Genomic DNA, 23,769 nt, shown 5'->3' with positions numbered 1-23,769 from the left:
TCCAGGCAGCATCCTGGTCAATCTCCTCTGCACCCTCTCTAATCCAGGCAACATCCTGGTGAATCTCCTCTGCACCCTCTCTAATCCAGGCAGCATCCTGGTAAATCTCCTCTGCACCCTCTCTAATCCAGGCAGCATCCTGGTGAATCTCCTCTGCACCCTCTCTAATCCAGGCAGCGTCCTGGTCAATCTCCTGTGCACCCTCTCTAATCCAGGCAGCATCCTGGTGAATCTCCTCTGCACCCTCTCTAATCCAGGCAGCATCCTGGTAAATCCCCTCTGCACCCTCTCTAATCCAGGCAACATCCTTGTAAATCTCCTCTGCACCCTCTCTAATCCAGGCAGCGTCCTGGTAAATCTCCTCTGCACCCTCTCTAATCCAGGCAGCATCCTGGTGAATCTCCTCTGCACCCTCTCTAATCCAGGCAGCATCCTGGTAAATCTCCTCTGCACCCTCTCTAATCCAGGCAGCATCCTGGTGAATCTCCTCTGCACCCCCTCTAATCCAGGCAGCATCCTGGTAAATCTCCTCTGCACCCTCTCTAATCCAGGCAGCATCCTGGTGAATCTCCTCTGCACCCCCTCTAATCCAGGCAGCATCCTGGTAAATCTCCTCTGCACCCTCTCTAATCAAGGTAGCATCCTGGTGAATCTCCTCTGCACCCTCTCTAATACAGGCAGCATCCTGGTCAATCTCCTCTGCACCCTCTCTAATCCAGGCAACATCCTGGTGAATCTCCTCTGCACCCTCTCTAATCCAGGCAGCATCCTGGTAAATCTCCTCTGCACCCTCTCTAATCCAGGCAGCATCCTGGTGAATCTCCTCTGCACCCTCTCTAATCCAGGCAGCGTCCTGGTCAATCTCCTGTGCACCCTCTCTAATCAAGGCAGCATCCTGGTGAATCTCCTCTGCACCCTCTCTAATCCAGGCAGCATCCTGGTCAATCTCCTCTGCACCCTCTCTAATCCAGGCAACATCCTGGTGAATCTCCTCTGCACCCTCTCTAATCCAGGCAGCATCCTGGTAAATCTCCTCTGCACCCTCTCTAATCCAGGCAGCATCCTGGTGAATCTCCTCTGCACCCTCTCTAATCCAGGCAGCGTCCTGGTCAATCTCCTCTGCACCCTCTCTAATCCAGGCAGCATCCTGGTCAATCTCCTCTGCACCCTCTCTAATCCAGGCAGCATCCTGGTAAATCCCCTCTGCACCCTCTCTAATCCAGGCAGCATCCTGGTAAATCTCCTCTGCACCCTCTCTAATCCAGGCAGCGACCTGGTCAATCTCCTCTGCACCGTCTCTAATCCAGGCAGCATCCTGGTGAATCTCCTCTGCACCCTCTCTAATCCAGGCAGCATCCTGGTAAATCTCCTCTGCACCCTCTCTAATCCAGGCAGCATCCTGGTGAATCTCCTCTGCACCCTCTCTAATCCAGGCAGCATCCTGGTGAATCTCCTCTGCACCCTCTCTAATCCAGGCAGCATCCTGGTAAATCTCCTCTGCACCCTCTCTAATCCAGGCAGCATCCTGGTGAATCTCCTCTGCACCCTCTCTAATCCAGGCAGCGTCCTGGTCAATCTCCTCTGCACCCTCTCTAATCCAGGCAGCATCCTGGTGAATCTCCTCTGCACCCTCTCTAATCCAGGCAGCATCCTGGTAAATCTCCTCTGCACACTCTCTAATCCAGGCAGCATCCTGGTGAATCTCCTCTGCACCCTCTCTAATCCAGGCAGCATCCTGGTCAATCTCCTCTGCACCTTCTCTAATCCAGGCAGCATCCTGGTAAATCTCCTCTGCACCCTCTCTAATCCAGGCAGCATCCTGGTGAATCTCCTCTGCACCCCCTCTAATCCAGGCAGCATCCTGGTAAATCTCCTCTGCACCCTCTCTAATCCAGGCAGCATCCTGGTCAATCTCCTCTGCACCCTCTCTAATCCAGGCAACATCCTGGTGAATCTCCTCTGCACCCTCTCTAATCCAGGCAGCATCCTGGTAAATCTCCTCTGCACCCTCTCTAATCCAGGCAGCATCCTGGTGAATCTCCTCTACACCCTCTCTAATCCAGGCAGCGTCCTGGTCAATCTCCTGTGCACCCTCTCTAATCCAGGCAGCATCCTGGTGAATCTCCTCTGCACCCTCTCTAATCCAGGCAGCATCCTGGTAAATCCCCTCTGCACCCTCTCTAATCCAGGCAACATCCTGGTAAATCCCCTCTGCACCCTCTCTAATCCAGGCAGCATCCTGGTAAATCCCCTCTGCACCCTCTCAAATCCAGGCAACATCCTGGTAAATCTCCTCTGCACCCTCTCTAATCCAGGCAGCGTCCTGGTAAATCTCCTCTGCACCCTCTCTAATCCAGGCAGCATCCTGGTGAATCTCCTCTGCACCCTCTCTAATCAAGGCAGCATCCTGGTAAATCTCCTCTGCACCCTCTCTAATCCAGGCAGCATCCTGGTGAATCTCCTCTGCACCCCCTCTAATCCAGGCAGCATCCTGGTAAATCTCCTCTGCACCCTCTCTAATCCAGGCAGCATCCTGGTGAATCTCCTCTGCACCCCCTCTAATCCAGGCAGCATCCTGGTAAATCTCCTCTGCACCCTCTCTAATCAAGGTAGCATCCTGGTGAATCTCCTCTGCACCCTCTCTAATACAGGCAGCATCCTGGTCAATCTCCTCTGCACCCTCTCTAATCCAGGCAACATCCTGGTGAATCTCCTCTGCACCCTCTCTAATCCAGGCAGCATCCTGGTAAATCTCCTCTGCACCCTCTCTAATCCAGGCAGCATCCTGGTGAATCTCCTCTGCACCCTCTCTAATCCAGGCAGCGTCCTGGTCAATCTCCTGTGCACCCTCTCTAATCAAGGCAGCATCCTGGTGAATCTCCTCTGCACCCTCTCTAATCCAGGCAGCATCCTGGTCAATCTCCTCTGCACCCTCTCTAATCCAGGCAACATCCTGGTGAATCTCCTCTGCACCCTCTCTAATCCAGGCAGCATCCTGGTAAATCTCCTCTGCACCCTCTCTAATCCAGGCAGCATCCTGGTGAATCTCCTCTGCACCCTCTCTAATCCAGGCAGCGTCCTTGTCAATCTCCTGTGCACCCTCTCTAATCCAGGCAGCATCCTGGTGAATCTCCTCTGCACCCTCTCTAATCCAGGCAGCATCCTGGTAAATCCCCTCTGCACCCTCTCTAATCCAGGCAGCATCCTGGTAAATCTCCTCTGCACCCTCTCTAATCCAGGCAGCGACCTGGTCAATCTCCTCTGCACCCTCTCTAATCCAGGCCGCATCCTGGTGAATCTCCTCTGCACCCTCTCTAATCCAGGCAGCATCCTGGTAAATCTCCTCTGCACCCTCTCTAATCCAGGCAGCATCCTGGTGAATCTCCTCTGCATCCTCTCTAATCCAGGCAGCATCCTGGTGAATCTCCTCTGCACCCTCTCTAATCCAGGCAGCATCCTGGTAAATCTCCTCTGCACCCTCTCTAATCCAGGCAGCATCCTGGTGAATCTCCTCTGCACCCTCTCTAATCCAGGCAGCTTCCTGGTCAATCTCCTCTGCACCCTCTCTAATCCAGGCAGCATCCTGGTGAATCTCCTCTGCACCCTCTCTAATCCAGGCAGCATCCTGGTAAATCTCCTCTGCACCCTCTCTAATCCAGGCAGCATCCTGGTGAATCTCCTCTGCACCCTCTCTAATCCAGGCAGCATCCTGGTCAATCTCCTCTGCACCTTCTCTAATCCAGGCAGCATCCTGGTGAATCTCCTCTGCACCCTCTCTAATCCAGGAAGCATCCTGGTGAATCTCCTCTGCACCCCCTCTAATCCAGGCAGCATCCTGGTAAATCTCCTCTGCACCCTCTCTAATCCAGGCAGCATCCTGGTCAATCTCCTCTGCACCCTCTCTAATCCAGGCAACATCCTGGTGAATCTCCTCTGCACCCTCTCTAATCCAGGCAGCATCCTGGTAAATCTCCTCTGCACCCTCTCTAATCCAGGCAGCATCCTGGTGAATCTCCTCTACACCCTCTCTAATCCAGGCAGCGTCCTGGTCAATCTCCTGTGCACCCTCTCTAATCCAGGCAGCATCCTGGTGAATCTCCTCTGCACCCTCTCTAATCCAGGCAGCATCCTGGTAAATCCCCTCTGCACCCTCTCTAATCCAGGCAACATCCTGGTAAATCCCCTCTGCACCCTCTCTAATCCAGGCAGCATCCTGGTAAATCTCCTCTGCACCCTCTCTAATCCAGGTAGCATCCTGGTGAATCTCCTCTGTACCCTCTCTAATCCAGGCAGCATCCTGGTAAATCTCCTCTGCACCTTCTCTAATCCAGGCAGCATCCTGGTGAATCTCCTCTGCACCCCCTCTAATCCAGGCAGCATCCTGGTAAATCTCCTCTGCACCCTCTCTAATCCAGGCAGCATCCTGGTGAATCTCCTCTGCACCCCCTCTAATCCAGGCAGCATCCTGGTAAATCTCCTCTGCACCCTCTCTAATCAAGGCAGCATCCTGGTGAATCTCCTCTGCACCCTCTCTAATCCAGGCAGCATCCTGGTCAATCTCCTCTGCACCCTCTCTAATCCAGGCAACATCCTGGTGAATCTCCTCTGCACCCTCTCTAATCCAGGCAGCATCCTGGTAAATCTCCTCTGCACCCTCTCTAATCCAGGCAGCATCCTGGTGAATCTCCTCTGCACCCTCTCTAATCCAGGCAGCGTCCTGGTCAATCTCCTGTGCGCCCTCTCTAATCCAGGCAGCATCCTGGTGAATCTCCTCTGCACCCTCTCTAATCCAGGCAGCATCCTGGTAAATCTCCTCTGCACCCTCTCTAATCCAGGCAGCATCCTGGTGAATCTCCTCTGCACCCTCTCTAATCCAGGCAGCGTCCTGGTCAATCTCCTGTGCACCCTCTCTAATCCAGGCAGCATCCTGGTGAATCTCCTCTGCACCCTCTCTAATCCAGGCAGCATCCTGGTAAATCCCCTCTGCACCCTCTCTAATCCAGGCAACATCCTGGTAAATCCCCTCTGCACCCTCTCTAATCCAGGCAGCATCCTGGTAAATCTCCTCTGCACCCTCTCTAATCCAGGCAGCGTCCTGGTCAATCTCCTCTGCACCCTCTCTAATCCAGGCAGCATCCTGGTGAATCTCCTCTGCACCCTCTCTAATCCAGGCAGCGTCCTGGTCAATCTCCTGTGCACCCTCTCTAATCCAGGCAGCATCCTGGTGAATCTCCTCTGCACCCTCTCTAATCCAGGCAGCATCCTGGTAAATCCCCTCTGCACCCTCTCTAATCCAGGCAGCATCCTGGTAAATCTCCTCTGCACCCTCTCTAATCCAGGCAGCGTCCTGGTCAATCTCCTCTGCACCCTCTCTAATCCAGGCAGCATCCTGGTGAATCTCCTCTGCACCCTCTCTAATCCAGGCAGCATCCTGGTAAATCTCCTCTGCACCCTCTCTAATCCAGGCAGCATCCTGGTGAATCTCCTCTGCACCCCCTCTAATCCAGGCAGCATCCTGGTGAATCTCCTCTGCACCCTCTCTAATCCAGGCAGCATCCTGGTAAATCTCCTCTGCACCCTCTCTAATCCAGGCAGCATCCTGGTGAATCTCCTCTGCACCCTCTCTAATCCAGGCAGCGTCCTGGTCAATCTCCTCTGCACCCTCTCTAATCCAGGCAGCATCCTGGTGAAGCTCCTCTGCACCCTCTCTAATCCAGGCAGCATCCTGGTAAATCTCCTCTGCACCCTCTCTAATCCAGGCAGCATCCTGGTGAATCTCCTCTGCACCCTCTCTAATCCAGGCAGCATCCTGGTCAATCTCCTCTGCACCTTCTCTAATCCAGGCAGCATCCTGGTGAATCTCCTCTGCACCCCCTCTAATCCAGGCAGCATCCTGGTAAATCTCCTCTGCACCCTCTCTAATCCAGGCAGCATCCTGGTCAATCTCCTCTGCACCCTCTCTAATCCAGGCAACATCCTGGTGAATCTCCTCTGCACCCTCTCTAATCCAGGCAGCATCCTGGTAAATCTCCTCTGCACCCTCTCTAATCCAGGCAGCATCCTGGTGAATCTCCTCTACACCCTCTCTAATCCAGGCAGCGTCCTGGTCAATCTCCTGTGCACCATCTCTAATCCAGGCAGCATCCTGGTGAATCTCCTCTGCACCCTCTCTAATCCAGGCAGCATCCTGGTAAATCCCCTCTGCACCCTCTCTAATCCAGGCAACATCCTGGTAAATCCCCTCTGCACCCTCTCTAATCCAGGCAGCATCCTGGTAAATCTCCTCTGCACCCTCTCTAATCCAGGTAGCATCCTGGTGAATCTCCTCTGTACCCTCTCTAATCCAGGCAGCATCCTGGTAAATCTCCTCTGCACCTTCTCTAATCCAGGCAGCATCCTGATGAATCTCCTCTGCACCCCCTCTAATCCAGGCAGCATCCTGGTAAATCTCCTCTGCACCCTCTCTAATCCAGGCAGCATCCTGGTGAATCTCCTCTGCACCCCCTCTAATCCAGGCAGCATCCTGGTAAATCTCCTCTGCACCCTCTCTAATCAAGGCAGCATCCTGGTGAATCTCCTCTGCACCCTCTCTAATCCAGGCAGCATCCTGGTCAATCTCCTCTGCACCCTCTCTAATCCAGGCAACATCCTGGTGAATCTCCTCTGCACCCTCTCTAATCCAGGCAGCATCCTGGTAAATCTCCTCTGCACCCTCTCTAATCCAGGCAGCATCCTGGTGAATCTCCTCTGCACCCTCTCTAATCCAGGCAGCATCCTGGTGAATCTCCTCTGCACCCTCTCTAATCCAGGCAGCATCCTGGTAAATCTCCTCTGCACCCTCTCTAATCCAGGAAGCATCCTGGTGAATCTCCTCTGCACCCTCTCTAATCCAGGCAGCGTCCTGGTCAATCTCCTGTGCACCCTCTCTAATCCAGGCAGCATCCTGGTGAATCTCCTCTGCACCCTCTCTAATCCAGGCAGCATCCTGGTAAATCCCCTCTGCACCCTCTCTAATCCAGGCAACATCCTGGTAAATCCCCTCTGCACCCTCTCTAATCCAGGCAGCATCCTGGTAAATCTCCTCTGCACCCTCTCTAATCCAGGCAGCGTCCTGGTCAATCTCCTCTGCACCCTCTCTAATCCAGGCAGCATCCTGGTGAACCTCCTCTGCACCCTCTCTAATCCAGGCAGCGTCCTGGTCAATCTCCTGTGCACCCTCTCTAATCCAGGCAGCATCCTGGTGAATCTCCTCTGCACCCTCTCTAATCCAGGCAGCATCCTGGTAAATCCCCTCTGCACCCTCTCTAATCCAGGCAGCATCCTGGTAAATCTCCTCTGCACCCTCTCTAATCCAGGCAGCGTCCTGGTCAATCTCCTCTGCACCCTCTCTAATCCAGGCAGCATCCTGGTGAATCTCCTCTGCACCCTCTCTAATCCAGGCAGCATCCTGGTAAATCTCCTCTGCACCCTCTCTAATCCAGGCAGCATCCTGGTGAATCTCCTCTGCACCCCCTCTAATCCAGGCAGCATCCTGGTAAATCTCCTCTGCACCCTCTCTAATCCAGGCAGCATCCTGGTCAATCTCCTCTGCACCCTCTCTAATCCAGGCAGCATCCTGGTGAATCTCCTCTGCACCCTCTCTAATCCAGGCAGCGTCCTGGTCAATCTCCTGTGCGCCCTCTCTAATCCAGGCAGCATCCTGGTGAATCTCCTCTGCACCCTCTCTAATCCAGGCAGCATCCTGGTAAATCCCCTTTGCACCCTCTCTAATCCAGGCAACATCCTGGTAAATCCCCTCTGCACCCTCTCTAATCCAGGCAGCATCCTGGTAAATCTCCTCTGCACCCTCTCTAATCCAGGCAGCATCCTGGTGAATCTCCTCTGCACCCTCTCTAATCCAGGCAGCGTCCTGGTCAATCTCCTCTGCACCCTCTCTAATCCAGGCAGCATCCTGGTGAATCTCCTCTGCACCCTCTCTAATCCAGGCAGCATCCTGGTAAATCTCCTCTGCACCCTCTCTAATCCAGGCAGCATCCTGGTGAATCTCCTCTGCACCCTCTCTAATCCAGGCAGCATCCTGGTGAATCTCCTCTGCACCCCCTCTAATCCAGGCAGCATCCTGGTGAATCTCCTCTGCACCCTCTCTAATCCAGGCAGCATCCTGGTCAATCTCCTCTGCACCCTCTCTAATCCAGGCAACATCCTGGTGAATCTCCTCTGCACCGTCTCTAATCCAGTCAGCATCCTGGTAAATCTCCTCTGCACCCTCTCTAATCCAGGCAGCATCCTGGTGAATCTCCTCTACACCCTCTCTAATCCAGGCAGCGTCCTGGTCAATCTCCTGTGCACCATCTCTAATCCAGGCAGCATCCTGGTGAATCTCCTCTGCACCCTCTCTAATCCAGGCAGCATCCTGGTAAATCCCCTCTGCACCCTCTCTAATCCAGGCAACATCCTGGTAAATCCCCTCTGCACCCTCTCTAATCCAGGCAGCATCCTGGTAAATCTCCTCTGCACCCTCTCTAATCCAGGTAGCATCCTGGTGAATCTCCTCTGTACCCTCTCTAATCCAGGCAGCATCCTGGTAAATCTCCTCTGCACCTTCTCTAATCCAGGCAGCATCCTGGTGAATCTCCTCTGCACCCCCTCTAATCCAGGCAGCATCCTGGTAAATCTCCTCTGCACCCTCTCTAATCCAGGCAGCATCCTGGTGAATCTCCTCTGCACCCCCTCTAATCCAGGCAGCATCCTGGTAAATCTCCTCTGCACCCTCTCTAATCAAGGCAGCGTCCTGGTGAATCTCCTCTGCACCCTCTCTAATCCAGGCAGCATCCTGGTCAATCTCCTCTGCACCCTCTCTAATCCAGGCAACATCCTGGTGAATCTCCTCTGCACCCTCTCTAATCCAGGCAGCATCCTGGTAAATCTCCTCTGCACCCTCTCTAATCCAGGCAGCATCCTGGTGAATCTCCTCTGCACCCTCTCTAATCCAGGCAGCGTCCTGGTCAGTCTCCTGTGCGCCCTCTCTAATCCAGGCAGCATCCTGGTGAATCTCCTCTGCACCCTCTCTAATCCAGGCAGCATCCTGGTAAATCTCCTCTGCACCCTCTCTAATCCAGGCAGCATCCTGGTGAATCTCCTCTGCACCCTCTCTAATCCAGGCAGCGTCCTGGTCAATCTCCTGTGCACCCTCTCTAATCCAGGCAGCATCCTGGTGAATCTCCTCTGCACCCTCTCTAATCCAGGCAGCATCCTGGTAAATCCCCTCTGCACCCTCTCTAATCCAGGCAACATCCTGGTAAATCCCCTCTGCACCCTCTCTAATCCAGGCAGCATCCTGGTAAATCTCCTCTGCACCCTCTCTAATCCAGGCAGCGTCCTGGTCAATCTCCTCTGCACCCTCTCTAATCCAGGCAGCATCCTGGTGAACCTCCTCTGCACCCTCTCTAATCCAGGCAGCGTCCTGGTCAATCTCCTGTGCACCCTCTCTAATCCAGGCAGCATCCTGGTGAATCTCCTCTGCACCCTCTCTAATCCAGGCAGCATCCTGGTAAATCCCCTCTGCACCCTCTCTAATCCAGGCAGCATCCTGGTAAATCTCCTCTGCACCCTCTCTAATCCAGGCAGCGTCCTGGTCAATCTCCTCTGCACCCTCTCTAATCCAGGCAGCATCCTGGTGAATCTCCTCTGCACCCTCTCTAATCCAGGCAGCATCCTGGTAAATCTCCTCTGCACCCTCTCTAATCCAGGCAGCATCCTGGTGAATCTCCTCTGCACCCTCTTTAACATATGTGGGTGCATGTATAGTGTGTGTGTGTGTGTGTGTGTGTGTGTGTGTGTGTGTGTGTGTGTGTGTGTGTGTGTGTGTGTGTGTGTGTGTGTGTGTGTGTGTGTGTGTGTGTGTGTGTGTGTGTGTGTGTGTGTGTGTGTGTGTGTGTGTGTATCTGAATTTATGCTCCAAAAGTCACTAATAGTGATTATAATGATTTTAAAATACTCTTTCTGGGGTCTTATATCAACAATGCAGTTTAGTGGCAGTACTCAGGAAATTAAAGGTGAGAAAATAGAACTGACAAATGCTGTCACAGATGCTAGGTTTTAATATCTGCAGATTCCAGAGTCTTTTTGAATATCAGTAGTCTCTACTAAGACTGAGTTAACCTCAGCGTAACTAGGGTCATCAGGAATTGTCTCATTAGGGTACAGTCAGCTACTGCCACTGTTTGCAACAAAAATCAAAGGTAAAGATTTAAATCAGAATCAATATCAGGTTTACAATCACTGACATTGTTGGGGTGCATTCTGGATTTATGCAATATAGCAAACAATAATTTCAACAGCCGCCAGTCTTCAGATCTGAATGTGGATTGTATACTGAATTTGAAATGCAGCTCAAAACAGTGGTCTCCCTGGAGCTGCAGACTGGGATTGCAGGGTCGATTGCAAACCAGGAAACACCCCACTGACCTGAGATGTCTGCATATGCACGAATGCAGCTCAGAGGCAGAGGTGGTTAACACTTACTTTGGGTGTGTTGGTGTGAGGATCTAGATGTTTGAAAATAGGTGCAACTCAAAGAAAGCATTATGAATGCATTGTAATTATAGACATCGTCCTGCTGTTACCTTTGTTCTTTAACATTTAAAAATGTGATGTCATGTTGGGTCAGAGGGCCTCTGTTTTCAAAGGTGTCTCCAGAATGATCGCTGCTTGTTTTTGCTGAATAAGGTTCTTTATTGGTCAGGGCAAGACTGGATACAGGGAGAAGGCAGGAGATTGGGACTGAGAGGAAAATTGGATCAGCCACAATGAAATGGCAGAGCAGAATTAATGGGCCAAATGGCCTAATTCTGCTGCTATATTTTATGGTCTTATAAAGTCTTGTATATCCACCAGCTTCAGTGTCTCTCCAGTGACTTTGATCACAGTCTCAACAGGCATATGTCATGAAATTTGTTGTTCTGTGGCAGTAGTAATTGCAATATATATTAACAATATATTACAAGAAGTCTATATAAAAAATAAATTAAATAAGTAGAGCAAAAAGAGTGGAAAAAATAGTAAGTCAGTGTTCATAAGTTCGATGTCCACTCAGAAATCTGCTGGCACAGGAGAAGATCCTAAATTGTTGAGAGTGTGGCTTCAGGCTTCGATTATCTTTATTTGTCCCATGTACGTATATCAAAGCACAGAGTGAAATGTGTTGTTTGCATCAATGACAGTTACTAAAATATAGTCATTTTTCATAAACTAATGTCGTAGGTTCTAATAATAAAGGATCTGGTTGGTTACTGTCACGGAGGGTATCTCAGACTTTATCAGTTATGGTCACTGAGGTAACATCGCTCTGGTCAGGTCCTGTCACTGGGTGTAACTGAAACCTGGTTAGCCAGCAATGATGTTCTAAAGTCATAGGGACACAAGCAACAGGGGCATACAGGCCACTCGGGATCACTGGGATCACTATTGGCCTGAAGGCCACTTACCTGCACTAACCTAGATCCCTTCAGACCTCGATATCCAAATATCTATCTGCAATCTAGTGAAAGAATATAGAGCATAGGACAGAAGAGCATAGTGCAGGCCCTTCAGCCCACGATGTTGTGCTGACCTTTTAACCTATGCCAAGATCAATCTAACCCTTCCCTCCCACATAGCCCTCCAGTTTTCTGGCATGTAGGTGCAGAAACTGCAAAATTTAGCAAGTATGCAGATAGTTCAAGGTTATAACTCAAAACTTGTAGAAGATTACAGCACAGTACTGGCCCTTCAGCCCACAATGTTGTGCTGACTTTTTAATCTACTCTATGGTCAACCTAAGCCTTCCTTCCCACATAGCGCTCCATTCTTCTATCATCCGTGTGCCTATCTAAAATGTCCATAAGACTATACAACATAGGAGCAGAATTAGGCTATTTAGCCCGTTGAGTCCGCTCAACCATTCCATCATGGCTGATTTATTATCCCTCTCAACCCCATTCTCCCATTTTCTCCCCATAACCTTTGACACCCTGACTAATCAAGAACCTGTCAACTTCTGGCTTAAATATATCCAGTGACTCGGCCTCCACAGCCACCTGTAGCAATGAATTCCACAGATTCACCTCCCTCTGGCAAAAGAAAATTTTGTTCACTTCTGTTCTAAATGGACATCCCTCAATTCTGAGGTTGTGTCCTGTGGTCCTAGATTCCTGGATTCTCTCAACATCTACATTATTTAGATCTTTCAATATTTGATAGGGTGCAATGATATCCTCCCTCATTCTTCCAAACTCCATCAAGTACAGGCCCAGAGCTGTCAAATGTTAACCCTTACAATGTCCATGATGCATCTACCTCTACCACCATCCTGACAGGAGACTCCATGCACCCACCAACTTCTGTGTAAGTAAACTACCTCTGACATCACCCTGCACTTTCCTCCAATATTATGCCCCCCTAGTATTTTCATTCATTCATTATGTGCCGTGTTGAATGATGTGGGCGATCATGGTCTTGATTCAGGGGTGGGGGTGTCCAAGCAGATGCTACACCTTGCCCAAGAGTGACCTGCAGGCTAGCAGAGGGAAGGAGTGCCTTACACCTCCTTTGGTAGAGACGTCTCTCCACCCTGCCTCCTGCCCTCAGTCATATTAATCTAGATCAATAACTAGGAGCTAGTGAACTGTCAGTACTGTAGCAAGGATCAGGCCAGGAGTCACCACTGCTATAGTCAGTAACTATCATTGAACCTAACTAGGAAGTGTCATGGTTGAAGACTAAGAACCATGAGATAACGTCACCAGATATAATGAAGATCAGTTTGTTTACATAACTGCAATCTGATTGATCAATTGTCATTGGCTGTATCTGGGATTTTGGGATTTAAACCCAATTGCATTGGGTGTTTGATATACCCTGACCCACCCCACTCACCTCCTGTGCAGAATTCCACCACCTCACTCCAGTCAGACACCAGATACTCCCCGTCACTCTGCTTGATGGCAACCTGGACGGCAACGCTGTACTCTGTGCGGGGGCTCAGGAACCAGTGGCCCCTCACTGTCATCGGCAGTGCCACAGCCTTCGCCACCAGCTTCGTGGGAACGTCCTGTAGGGTCAAGAGCATCAGGGTGAGATTACGTGACCTTGGGTCGTTACAGGTGGGTGTGTGGGACTGGGGCAGGGCTGACTACCCTTTGACCAAACACATGTATTAAGTCACAAACACGAGAAAATCTGAATTGCTGGAAATCCAAGGCAACACACACAAAATGCTGGAATAACTCGGCAGTTCACCTTTGGAAAGGATGAAGGGTCTTGACGTGAAACATTGACTGTTTATTCCTTTCCATACATGCAGCCTGACCTGCTGAGTTCCTCCAGCATTTTGTGTGTGTTGATATATATTAAATCATCGTTCTGGCAGAGTTTTCAAAGCCTTGATGAATTTAAGGAGCAGAACTGTGGAGGGTTGGAGACTATCTCTCAGTTGTACACACACAACTTGGGACCCATCTGGAGATCAGGCATCTTGTGCCAAGAGGGCTTAGCCTTCAAACAGACACCCCAGGACAATACTTCAAATTTCAAACCTCAAAGTACAGTTTTATCAAAGTCTGGAAATGTCACCATAAATTTCTTGCAGGCATTTACAGGAAAATAAAGTACAGCAGAATTTAACAAAAATAAACAAATTCTGACAAGCAGCTAAAATGTGCAAAAGAAGGAATATTGTGCAAATACAAAACAAAACTGAGAACATGAGTTGTAGAACCCTTGAAAGTAAGTCAGGGCGCTTTGGACTTGGATCCCAAGTTTAAGGGCTTTGCCATTAACAGTGTACTGCTCCTTCACATGTGATATCTCAAAGTGTGACTCCTCACATTGGGCCATATTTAGCCAGATTAAACTCCATCTGCTATTTCTCCATCCATATGTGCAACTAATCTATGCCCTGCTGTATCCTTTGGCAATCTTCTACACCATCTACAACGCCGCCAATCCTTGTATCATCTGCAGACCTACTAAAGGTAGCCGAGTGGTTTGCATAATTATTACAGTGCTGACAATCAGCAATTGGGGTTCAATTCCCACCACTGTGAGTAGTTTGTATGTTCTCCCTAAGGCCGTAGGGGTTTCCCGCGGGTGCTCTGGTTTCCTCCCACACACAAGTTAGGGTTAGTAACCCTAACCCATTGATGACCCTTCTCCCGTCTTCAACACTCCTCTTCCTCCTGGACACCCCACCTCCGGGCCTTCTACCTGCACTTGATCTTTTCATCTCCAACTGTCACCAAGACATCGACCGTCTCAACTTCACCACTCCTCTCTCCTGTTCCAACCTCTGAACGCACTGCCCTCCACTCTCTCCACACTAATCATGACCTCACCATCAAACCGGCAGACAAAGGTGGTGCTGTAGTGGTCTGGCAGACGGACCTCTACCTCACTGAGGCCAAACAGCAGCTCTCTGACACCTCCTCATACTTACCCCTGGAACAGGACCCAACCAAAAAACATCAAACCATTGTCTCCTGTACCATCACTGCCCTTATCAACTCCGGAGACCTTCCATCCTCAGCCAAAAAAAACTCATAATTCCCACACCCCGCACTGCTCGGTTTTACCTCCTCCCCAAGATCCATAAGCCTGACTGTCCTGGTAGGCCTATAGTTTCGGCCTGCTCCTGACCCACTGAACTTGTATCTGCCTACCGGGACTCCATTTTGTCACCCATAGTTCAGTCCCTCCCCACCTACATCCGGGATACATCCCATGCCCTCCAATCTCTTCAATAACTTCTAGTTCCCCGGTCCCGACCACTTCATTTTCACAATGGATGTCCAATCATTATGCACTTCAATTCCCCATCAAGAAGGCCTCAAAGCCCTCTGCTACTTTCTGGACAATAGACCTCACCAGTTCTCCAACACCACCACACTCCTCAGGTTGGCGGAACTGGTACTCACACTTAATAACTTCTCTTTTGGCTCATCCCACTTTCTTCAGACCAAGGGTGTAGCTATGGGCACTCACATGGGCCCTAGCTATGCCTGCCTCTTCATGGGTTATGTGGAACAGTCTATGCTCCAAATCTATACTGGAACCACTCCCCAACTCTTCCTTCGACACATTGACGACTACATTGGTGCTGCTTCCTGCACCCATGCTGAGCTCATCAATTTTATCCACTTTGTCTCTAACTTTCGCTCAACCCTCAAATTCACTTGGTCCATCTGGGACACTTCTCTCCCCTTTCTTGATCTCTCAGTCTCCATCTCTGGAGACAGACTGTCCACTGACATCTTCTATAAACGCACTGACTCTCATAACTACTCGATTATACCTCTTCCCACCCTGCCAAATGCAAAAATGCTATTCCCTATTCCCAGTTCCTCCGTCTCTGCCACATCTGCTCCCAGGATGAGGCTTTCTGTTCCAGGACATCTCAAATGTTCTCTTTCTTTAAGGATCATGGTTTCCCTCCTGCCATCATCAATGATGCCCTTACCCGCATCTCCTCCATTTCCTGCACTTCGGCCCTCACCCCATCCTCCGGTCACCACAACAAGGACCGTGTTCCCCTTGTCCTCACCTACCACCCCACCAGCCTCCAGATCCAGCACATTATCCTCTGCAACTTCTGCTATCTTCAACAGGATCCCACCACTAAGCACACCTTTCCCTCTCTACTCCTCTCTGCTTTCCGCAGGGATTGTTCCCTCTGCGACTCCCTGGTCCACACATCCCTCTCCATGGATCTCCCACCTGGCACTTATCCCTGCAAGCGTAAGTGCTACACCTGTCCCTACACCTCCTCTCTTACCACCATTCAGGGCCCCAAACAGTCCTCCCAGGTGAGGCAACACTTCACTTGTGAGTCTGTTGGGGTCATCTATTGCATCCGGTGCTCCCGGTGCGGCCTCCTCTACATCGGCGAGACCCAACGCAGTTTGGGGGACCACTTCGTCGAGCACCTTCACTCTGTCCGCCACAACAGACAGGATCTCCCGGTTGCCTCCCACTTCAACTCTGCTTCACATTCCCTGTCTGGGTAGTCTCCAGCCCCTTGGCATGAACATTGAATTCTCCATCCTCCAGTAATTCCCTACCACTCCCTTCGCCCATCCCAGTATCACTCTGCCTCCTCCTTCAACTGCCTATCACCTCCCTCATGGTTCCACCTTCTTCTACTACCCATAGTGCTTTCCCCTTACATTCCTTCTCCACCTCTCCTGCCTATCCCCTCCCTGCTTCCCCTCCCCCACCCCTTGATCTTTCCCCTTACTGGTTTTTCACCTGGCACCTACCAGCCTTCTCCTTCCCACCCTCCCCCCACCTTCTTTATAGGGCCCCTGCCCCTCTCCCTCTTCAGTCCTGACGAAGGGTCTCGGCCCGAAACATTGACTGCTCGTTTCCACGGATGCTGCCTGACCTGCTGAGTTCCTCCAGCGTGTTGTGAGGGTTAGTAAGTTGTGGGCATGTTCTTTTCTCCCTCCCCTTCTCCCCCTCTCCTCCTCACTCTCTGTTTCTCTGTTCCCTCTCCCTCACTCTCTCTGTGTGTCTCTTTCTCTGTTTCTCTTTCTTTCTTCCCCTCACACTCTATCTCTTTCTTTCTCTCTCTTTCTCTTCCTTCCTCACCCCCCTCTCTCACCCTCACTCACTCTTGCTCTTAATCTCTCTTTCTCCCTCCCTCTTTTTGTATCCCGTCTCTCTTTCACTCTCTCCATCTCTCTGTTTGTCTCTTCTCTCTCCCCAACTTACATCTCTGACTAGCTATCTCTGTGAGTCTCTTTTGTCCTTTTGTGTCCTCTGCCTTTCGGTCACTCTTTGCTGGTGTTAAGACCCAGTCCCTCCTGAGCTCTGGAAGCAGAGGGTGTCTTCGGCAGTGATGGACAGTGGAGTACCCGATCTCCTGGTACCTTTCACTTGTGATAAAAACTGAAGCGAAATTCTGCCACAAATTCAGATGCAGTTTCCAAGGCAACACCTGCTCATAGTACAATTTACTATTTAATTTGAATACGGGTTAAGCCAAGAGGGAAAAAAATTTAGCAGTTCACAAATGCAAGCACCCTCGTATCCTTTAATACCTCGTTATGTGGATTCTGTGAATACTGACCTTTCAAATGTTTGAAGAATCAGTGAGTCAGGATTGAAATGTGTCTCAGTGCACAGGACCACCTGAGATCTGGTCTTGTACAATGACACAGGTAAAATACGTTCCAGATGCTGGAAACCCAGAGCAACACACACAAAATGCCGGAGGAACTCGGCAGCATCTATGGAGGGGAGTAAACGGTCAACATATTTCGGCCGAGACCCTTCATCAGGAGTCTGTAACACTCGATAGCCTCTTCGTAAGTAACACCTGCACACCTGCTCGTTAATGCAAATATCTAATCGGGCAATCGTGGCAGCAACTCCATGCATAAAGGTAGGCAAACATGGTCAAAAAGTTCAGGCATTCAAACCAAATCAGAATGGAGGAGAGAAGTGATTTTGACTGTGGAATGATTATTGATGCCAGATGGGGTGACCAGCTGATTCCTGGGATTTTATGTATTTATTTATTTATTGACATACAGTGCGGAATAGGCACTTCCAGCCCTTTGAGGCTAATCTGGGCCTAATCACGAGACGATTTATAATATCAAATGGTAGGTCTTTGGAATGTAGGAGGAAACTGGAGCACCTGGTGGAAATCCATGGTGACCACAGGGAGAACGCACAGGCTCCTTACAGGCAGTGGTGGGAATTGAACCTGGGTTGCCTGTACTGGAAAGTGTTGTGCTAACCACTACGCTACTGTGCCTGCCCACCATCTCATCCCATGTGGTTCATGCACAATAGTCTCGAGAGTTAGAGGGAGTGGTACGAGAAACAAAACAAGATCCAGTGATTGGCTGTTATGTGGGCCTAAAATGCCTCATTAATGAGAGATTCCAGCTGAAGGGTCTCGGCCCGAAATATCGACTGTTTATTCCCCTCTATAGACGCTGCCTGACTTGCTGAGTTCCTCCAGCACTTTGTGTGTGTTGCTTAGGTAAAATTAACAATCTCCTAGTTAGGGATCCTCTTGGAAAGAGTGATTAAAGATTCAAGGTTGTTGGGAAATGAACCTGCTCAGGTGTCAGGTCTCTCAGTGGGAGAGCATTTTGGAGAAAGTGATCACAATTCTATCTCCCTTACCACAGCATTGGAGAGGGATAGGAATGGACAAGTTTGGGAAACATTTAATTGGAGTAAGGGGAACTATGAGGCTATCAGGTAGGAACTTGGAAGCATAAATTGGAAATAGATGTTCTCAGGGAAATGAACCAAAGAAATGTGGCAAATGTTCAGTGGGTATTTGCATGGGGTTCTGAATAGGTACGTTCCAATGAGACATGGAAAGGATGGAAAGGTGCAAGATCCATTGTAAATCTAGTCAAGAAGAAAAGAAGAGCTTATGAAAGGTTCAAAAAACTAGGTAATGACAGAGCTCTAGAAGATTATAAGGCTAGCAGAAAGGAGCTTAAGAATGAAATTAGGAGAGCCAGAAGGGGCCATGAGAAGGCCTTGGTGGACAGGATTAAGGAAAACCCCAAGGCTTTCTACAAGCATGTGAAGAGCAAGAGGATAGGACATGAGAGAATAGGACCAATCAAGTGTGACAATGGAACCGAAGGAAATAGCAGATGTACTTAATGAATACTTTGCTTCAGTCTTCACTATGGGAAAGGACTTTGGTGATTGTAGGGATGACTTGCAGCAGACTGAAAAGCTTGAGAATGTAGATATTAAGAAAGAGGATGTGCTGGAGCTTTTTGAAAGCATCAAGTTGGATAAGTCACCAGGACCAGAGAGGATGTACCCCACGCTACTGTGGGAGGCAAGGGAGGAGATTGCTGAGCCTCTGGCAATGATCTTTGCATCATCAATGAGGATGGGAGAGACCCCGGAGGATTGGAGGGTTGGGGATGTGTTTCTTATTCAAGGAAGGGTATAGAGATATCCCAGGAAATTGTAGGCCAGTGAATCTTACTTCAGTGGTTGGTAAGTTGATGGAACAGATCCTGAGAGGCAGGATTTATGAACATTTGAAGAAGCATAATATGATTAGGAATAGTCAGCATGACTTTGTCAAAGACAGGTCGTGCCTTACGAGCCTGATAGAATTTTTCGAGGATGTGACTAAGCACATCGATGAAGGTAGAGCTGTAGATGTAGTGTATATGGATTTTAGCAAGGCATTTGATAAAGTACCCCATGCAAGACTTATTGAGAAAGTAAAGTGGCATGGGATCCGAGGGGACATTGCTTTGTGGATCCAGAATTGGCTTGCCCACAGAAGGCAAAGAGTGGTTGTAGACGGGTCATATTTTCCATGGAGGCCAGTGACCAGTGGGGTGCCTCAGGGATCTGTTCTGGGACCCCTACTCTTTGTGATTTTTGTAAATGACCTGGATAAGGAAGTGGAGGGATGGGTTAGTAAATTTGCTGATGCCACAAAGGTTGGAGGTGTTGTGGATAATATGGAGGGCCATCAGGGGTTAAAATAGGACATTGATAGGATGCAAAACAGGGCTGAGAAGTGGCAGATGGAGTAAACCCAGACAAGTGTGAGGTGATTCATTTTGGTAGGTCAAATATGATGGCAGAATATAGTATTAATGGTAAGACTCTTGGCAGTGTGGAGGATCAGAGGGAACTTGGGGGTCCAAGTTGTAGGACACTCAAAGCTGCTACACAAGTTGACTGTGTGGTTAAGAAGGCATACGGTGCATTGGCCTTCATCAATCATGGGATCGAGTTTAAGAGCCGAGAGTTAATGTTACAGCTATATAGGACCCTTGTCAGACCCCACTTGGAGTACTGTGCTCAATTCTGATCATTTCACTACAGGAAGGACGTGGAAACTATAGAAAGGGTGCAGAGGAGATTTCCAAGGATGTTGACTGGATTGGGGAGCAGGCCTTATGAGAATAGGTTGAGTGAACTCGGTCTTTTCTCCTTGGAAAAAACTGTAAATTACAGTAAATATGCATATATTAAATAGTTAAATTGATTACTAGTGCAAAAACAGAAATTTTAAAAAGTGAAATAGTGTTCATGAGGGTCAATGTCCATTCAGAAATCTGTTGGCAGAGGTAAGAAGCTGTTCCTGAATCATTGAGTGTGTGTCTTGAGGCACCTGTACCTCCTCCCTGATGGTAGCAATGAGAAAAGGACAGGTCCTGAGTGATGGGGATCCTTAGTGATGGACACCGCCTTTTTAAAGCATTGTTCCTTGAAGATATCCTGGATGCCTCAGAGGTTAGTGTCCATGATGGAAGCTGACTAAACTAGTTCTTATCTAGAGAAGGTTAAGAGGGGGACATGACTCCGATACTGTGTATAAAACTATGAGAGCATAGATTGGGAAACCTTTTCCCCACATCAGAAGAAGAGAATGTCAGAAAACATGGGCTTAGTGTAAGGGGGATGATTTTAGAGCAGATTTTATTTATGCCATGGACCAATACCATCAAGCAGGGGTTCCCAGGTTGGGAACCCCTGCACTTGAGGTTTCTGAGGGGGAGCTTTTATACACAGAGAGTGGAGAGAGATTAAAGAGAGAGAGAGATTAGCTTTACTTGTCACATGTACATCAAAACATACGGTGAAATGCGTTGTTAGTTTGATGACCAGTGCTGGCCGAGGATGTGCGGGGGCAGCCCACAAGTGTCGCCATGCTTCCAGTGCCAAAGTAGCATGCCCACAACTTACCGACCCGATCCCTGAGCCGTGTGTGGGAGGAAACAGGAGCACTTGTGAAAAACCCACTCCGTCATGGTGAGAATGTACAGCAGTGGGAGCTGAGCCCCGAATCGCGGGCGCTCTGAAGCGTTCCACTAGCCACTCTGCTGCCATAGAACCACAGAACATTACAGCACAGAAACAGGCCTTTTGGCACTTCTTGGCTGCCGAACCATTTTTCTGCCTAGTCCCACTGACCTGCACCTGGACCATATCCCTCCATACACCTCTCATCCATGTACCTGTCCAAATTTACCTTAAATGTTAAAAGTGAGCCCACATTCACCACTTCATCTGGCAGCTCATTCCACACTCCCACCACTCTCTGTGTGAAGAAGCCCCCCCCCCTAATGTTCCCTTTAAACTTTTCCCCCTTCACCCTTAACCCATGACCTCTGGTTTTTTTCTCCCCTATACCTATCATAATTTTATATACCTCTATCAAATCTCCCCTCATTCTCCTACACTCAGGGAATAAAGTCCTAACCTATTCAATCTTTCTCTGTAACTCAGTTTCTCAAGTCCCGGTAACATCCTTGTAAACCTTCTCTGCACTCTTTCAACCTTATTAATATCCTTCCTGTAATTCAGTGACCAAAACTGCACACAATACTCCAAATTCAGCCTCACCAATGTCTTATACAACCTCACCATAACATTCCAACTCTTATACTCAATACTTTGACTTATAAAGGCCAATGTACCAAAAGCTCTCTTTAAGACTCTATCTACCTGTGACGCCACTTTTAGGGAATCTTGTATCTGTATTCCCAGATATTTACCGCTAGCAAAGTGAACGACTCGGGCCCTGGATGTTGTTGAGACTGTAGAGCGGCAGGTAATGGTTACCGGGGGCAGTTACACGTTGCAGTTCATCATCTGCACGGAGATTTTTTTTAAAAAAATCCCACATGAATCGCACCATTAGACAACAAATGAATATCTTGTCAGTCCGCGGCGTGATGGTGTTAGATGTAAAGTGGGAGATGTCAGCGCAATTTATTAGACAGGAAAGCATTACATAATTAAGGTGCATTGTCCCAATGAGTTGATTGAATGATTTGTTGCCCACACTCCGTAACAGGGGATGATGGGGGGGAGGGGGATGCAATCAGTTGTCTGGGTCAAAACCAAGACCCAAACCTGCACCCGAGTTCCGTGCCCTTGCTGGGGTTTAGTGCTGTAGGGCAGTCCCGGGTCCTTCCTTCTCTGCCGGCCAGATGGTCTGTTAGAGCTGATCACACTCACACTTATACACACACATACTGAACGCACACGTACATACACGCTCTCATGCACACGCGCGTACACACCTACACACACACGCACACACACAGCTCTGCACCTGTGCCACTGTGCCAGCCAGCTCCTCTCCCCGCTGGTAGCTCTCCGTCCATCTGCAGCTTCTATAACTGGCCAGCCCTCCCGCATTGCCCAGCCTTGGTGCTGGCAGTGATGCGGAGGAAACGCAGCCGGGCCGAGCGCGAACCCACACCCTCGGCGGGGAGAACACGGTGAGCGGGCATCCGGAGAGAGTACAGGCTCCTCCAGCGGGTCCGAATGCCGCAGTCACCGAGCTGATTCCTCGCTAATAAGGTTCGTTAGACAGCCCGACTGAGCGGCACTGTCTAGTGCCACCTCTCTGCCTTATTCTCTCTCACACACACGATGGCACTTCTGCGCAAATTGGTGGACGTTTCCATTAGCATCTTTACTATGAAAGATTTCTAAGACTTCTTGTGACAATCAACGAGAAGGTGTCATCTCAAAAGCAAACCTGTTATTTTCCCCTGCCTTAACATTTCTAAACCTGCATCTGTTAATCTGACTCTCCCGCTGTGCACCTAGATTCTCTCTCTCACTCTCTATCTCTTTCACTCTCTCTCTCACTCTCTATCTCTTTCACTCTCTCTCTCACTCTGCCATCTCTCTTTCTATTGCTGACCTGCTTCTCTCTCTAGTACATTTTGCTTTGCTCCCCCCTGACACTCTCTGCCTTGATCTCTCTCTGTCACTCTCAGCTTTGCTCCCCTCTCTCTCTCTGACGCACTCTAATTCACTCCCTCTCTCTGTCACCCTCTGCCTTAATCCCCCCTCTGTCACTCTCTCTCACTCCCCCTCTCTCTCACTCTCTGTCTCACTCTCCCCTCTCTCTGCCACTCTCAGCTTTGCTCCCCCCTCTCTCTGATGCACTCTAATTCATTCCCTCTCTCTCAGCCTTACTCCCCTCTCTGTCACTGTCTGTCTCACTCCTTCTCGCTCTCTGTCACCCTCTGCCTCACTGCCCCTCTCTCTGACACTGACTCCCCCCAGACACTCCCTGTCTCAGCCTGCCGGCTCTCTCTCTCTCTCTGACGAAGATATTGTTTCAGTTGGACGAACTCCTTTCCCTCCTCACAGATACTGCCTGACCTGCTGAGAGCATTTTCTGTGACTATGCGATTTCTGTCATTGGCAGCGTTATCTTCGCGATGATAATACAATTTGTGTTAGAACATTTAAAAATCACCTGTCATTTGGTGTTTGCTCTCTTCTTGGTGTATCCACCAGAAATAGCCGATAGTAACTCTGAGTTGCCCCCGTATGAATAACAAACCAGGCCAAGTACAGTTCCAAGGGACAGTTCAAATGGGTAACATCATCTGCCCCAGGATGTATCCTTTGGTGACCTTGTATAGCGTCGGTTATGATGGTCTCTAATCTGTGCTTTCCACTCTAGTAACCACGGGAGTGACACGTGCCGGTCCAGATCAGAAGGGATATCAGAACAACAGGCTGCGTAATGCCTCAGAAAGGCAGCGTCCATTATGAGGGTCCCCAGCCCCAACTCACTCACACCTTCTCCTCATTACTACAGCCAGGGAGGATGGAACTGAATATTTTAGGAAGAGTTTCTTCCCCTCGGCCGTCAGATTTCTGAAGAGAACCTGAACACCAACCTCTCTATTTTCTTCCTTTTTTCAGAACATTTATTTCTTTTAGCAATTTATAGTATATTTTATGTAT

At 49.5% G+C, this 23,769-nt stretch overlaps 1 protein-coding gene across 1 annotated transcript in view; it reads right to left on the bottom strand.

The window, feature by feature from the left end:
- LOC132383401 (phytanoyl-CoA hydroxylase-interacting protein-like) overlaps nt 1-23,769 on the bottom strand; it is a 33,559-nt gene that overhangs the window by 5,277 nt on the left and 4,513 nt on the right. The window contains exon 2 of the mRNA XM_059954724.1: nt 12,916-13,090. Coding sequence (XP_059810707.1) covers nt 12,916-13,090 — 175 coding nt within the window. The remainder of the gene's footprint in view (nt 1-12,915; nt 13,091-23,769) is intronic.

Source organism: Hypanus sabinus, chromosome 1 (assembly GCF_030144855.1).
Source record: "Hypanus sabinus isolate sHypSab1 chromosome 1, sHypSab1.hap1, whole genome shotgun sequence".
In the NCBI taxonomy this organism is placed as follows: Eukaryota; Metazoa; Chordata; class Chondrichthyes; order Myliobatiformes; family Dasyatidae; genus Hypanus; species Hypanus sabinus.
Note: the sequence above shows the minus strand (reverse complement) of the source record. Positions and strands in the feature narration are given on the sequence as shown.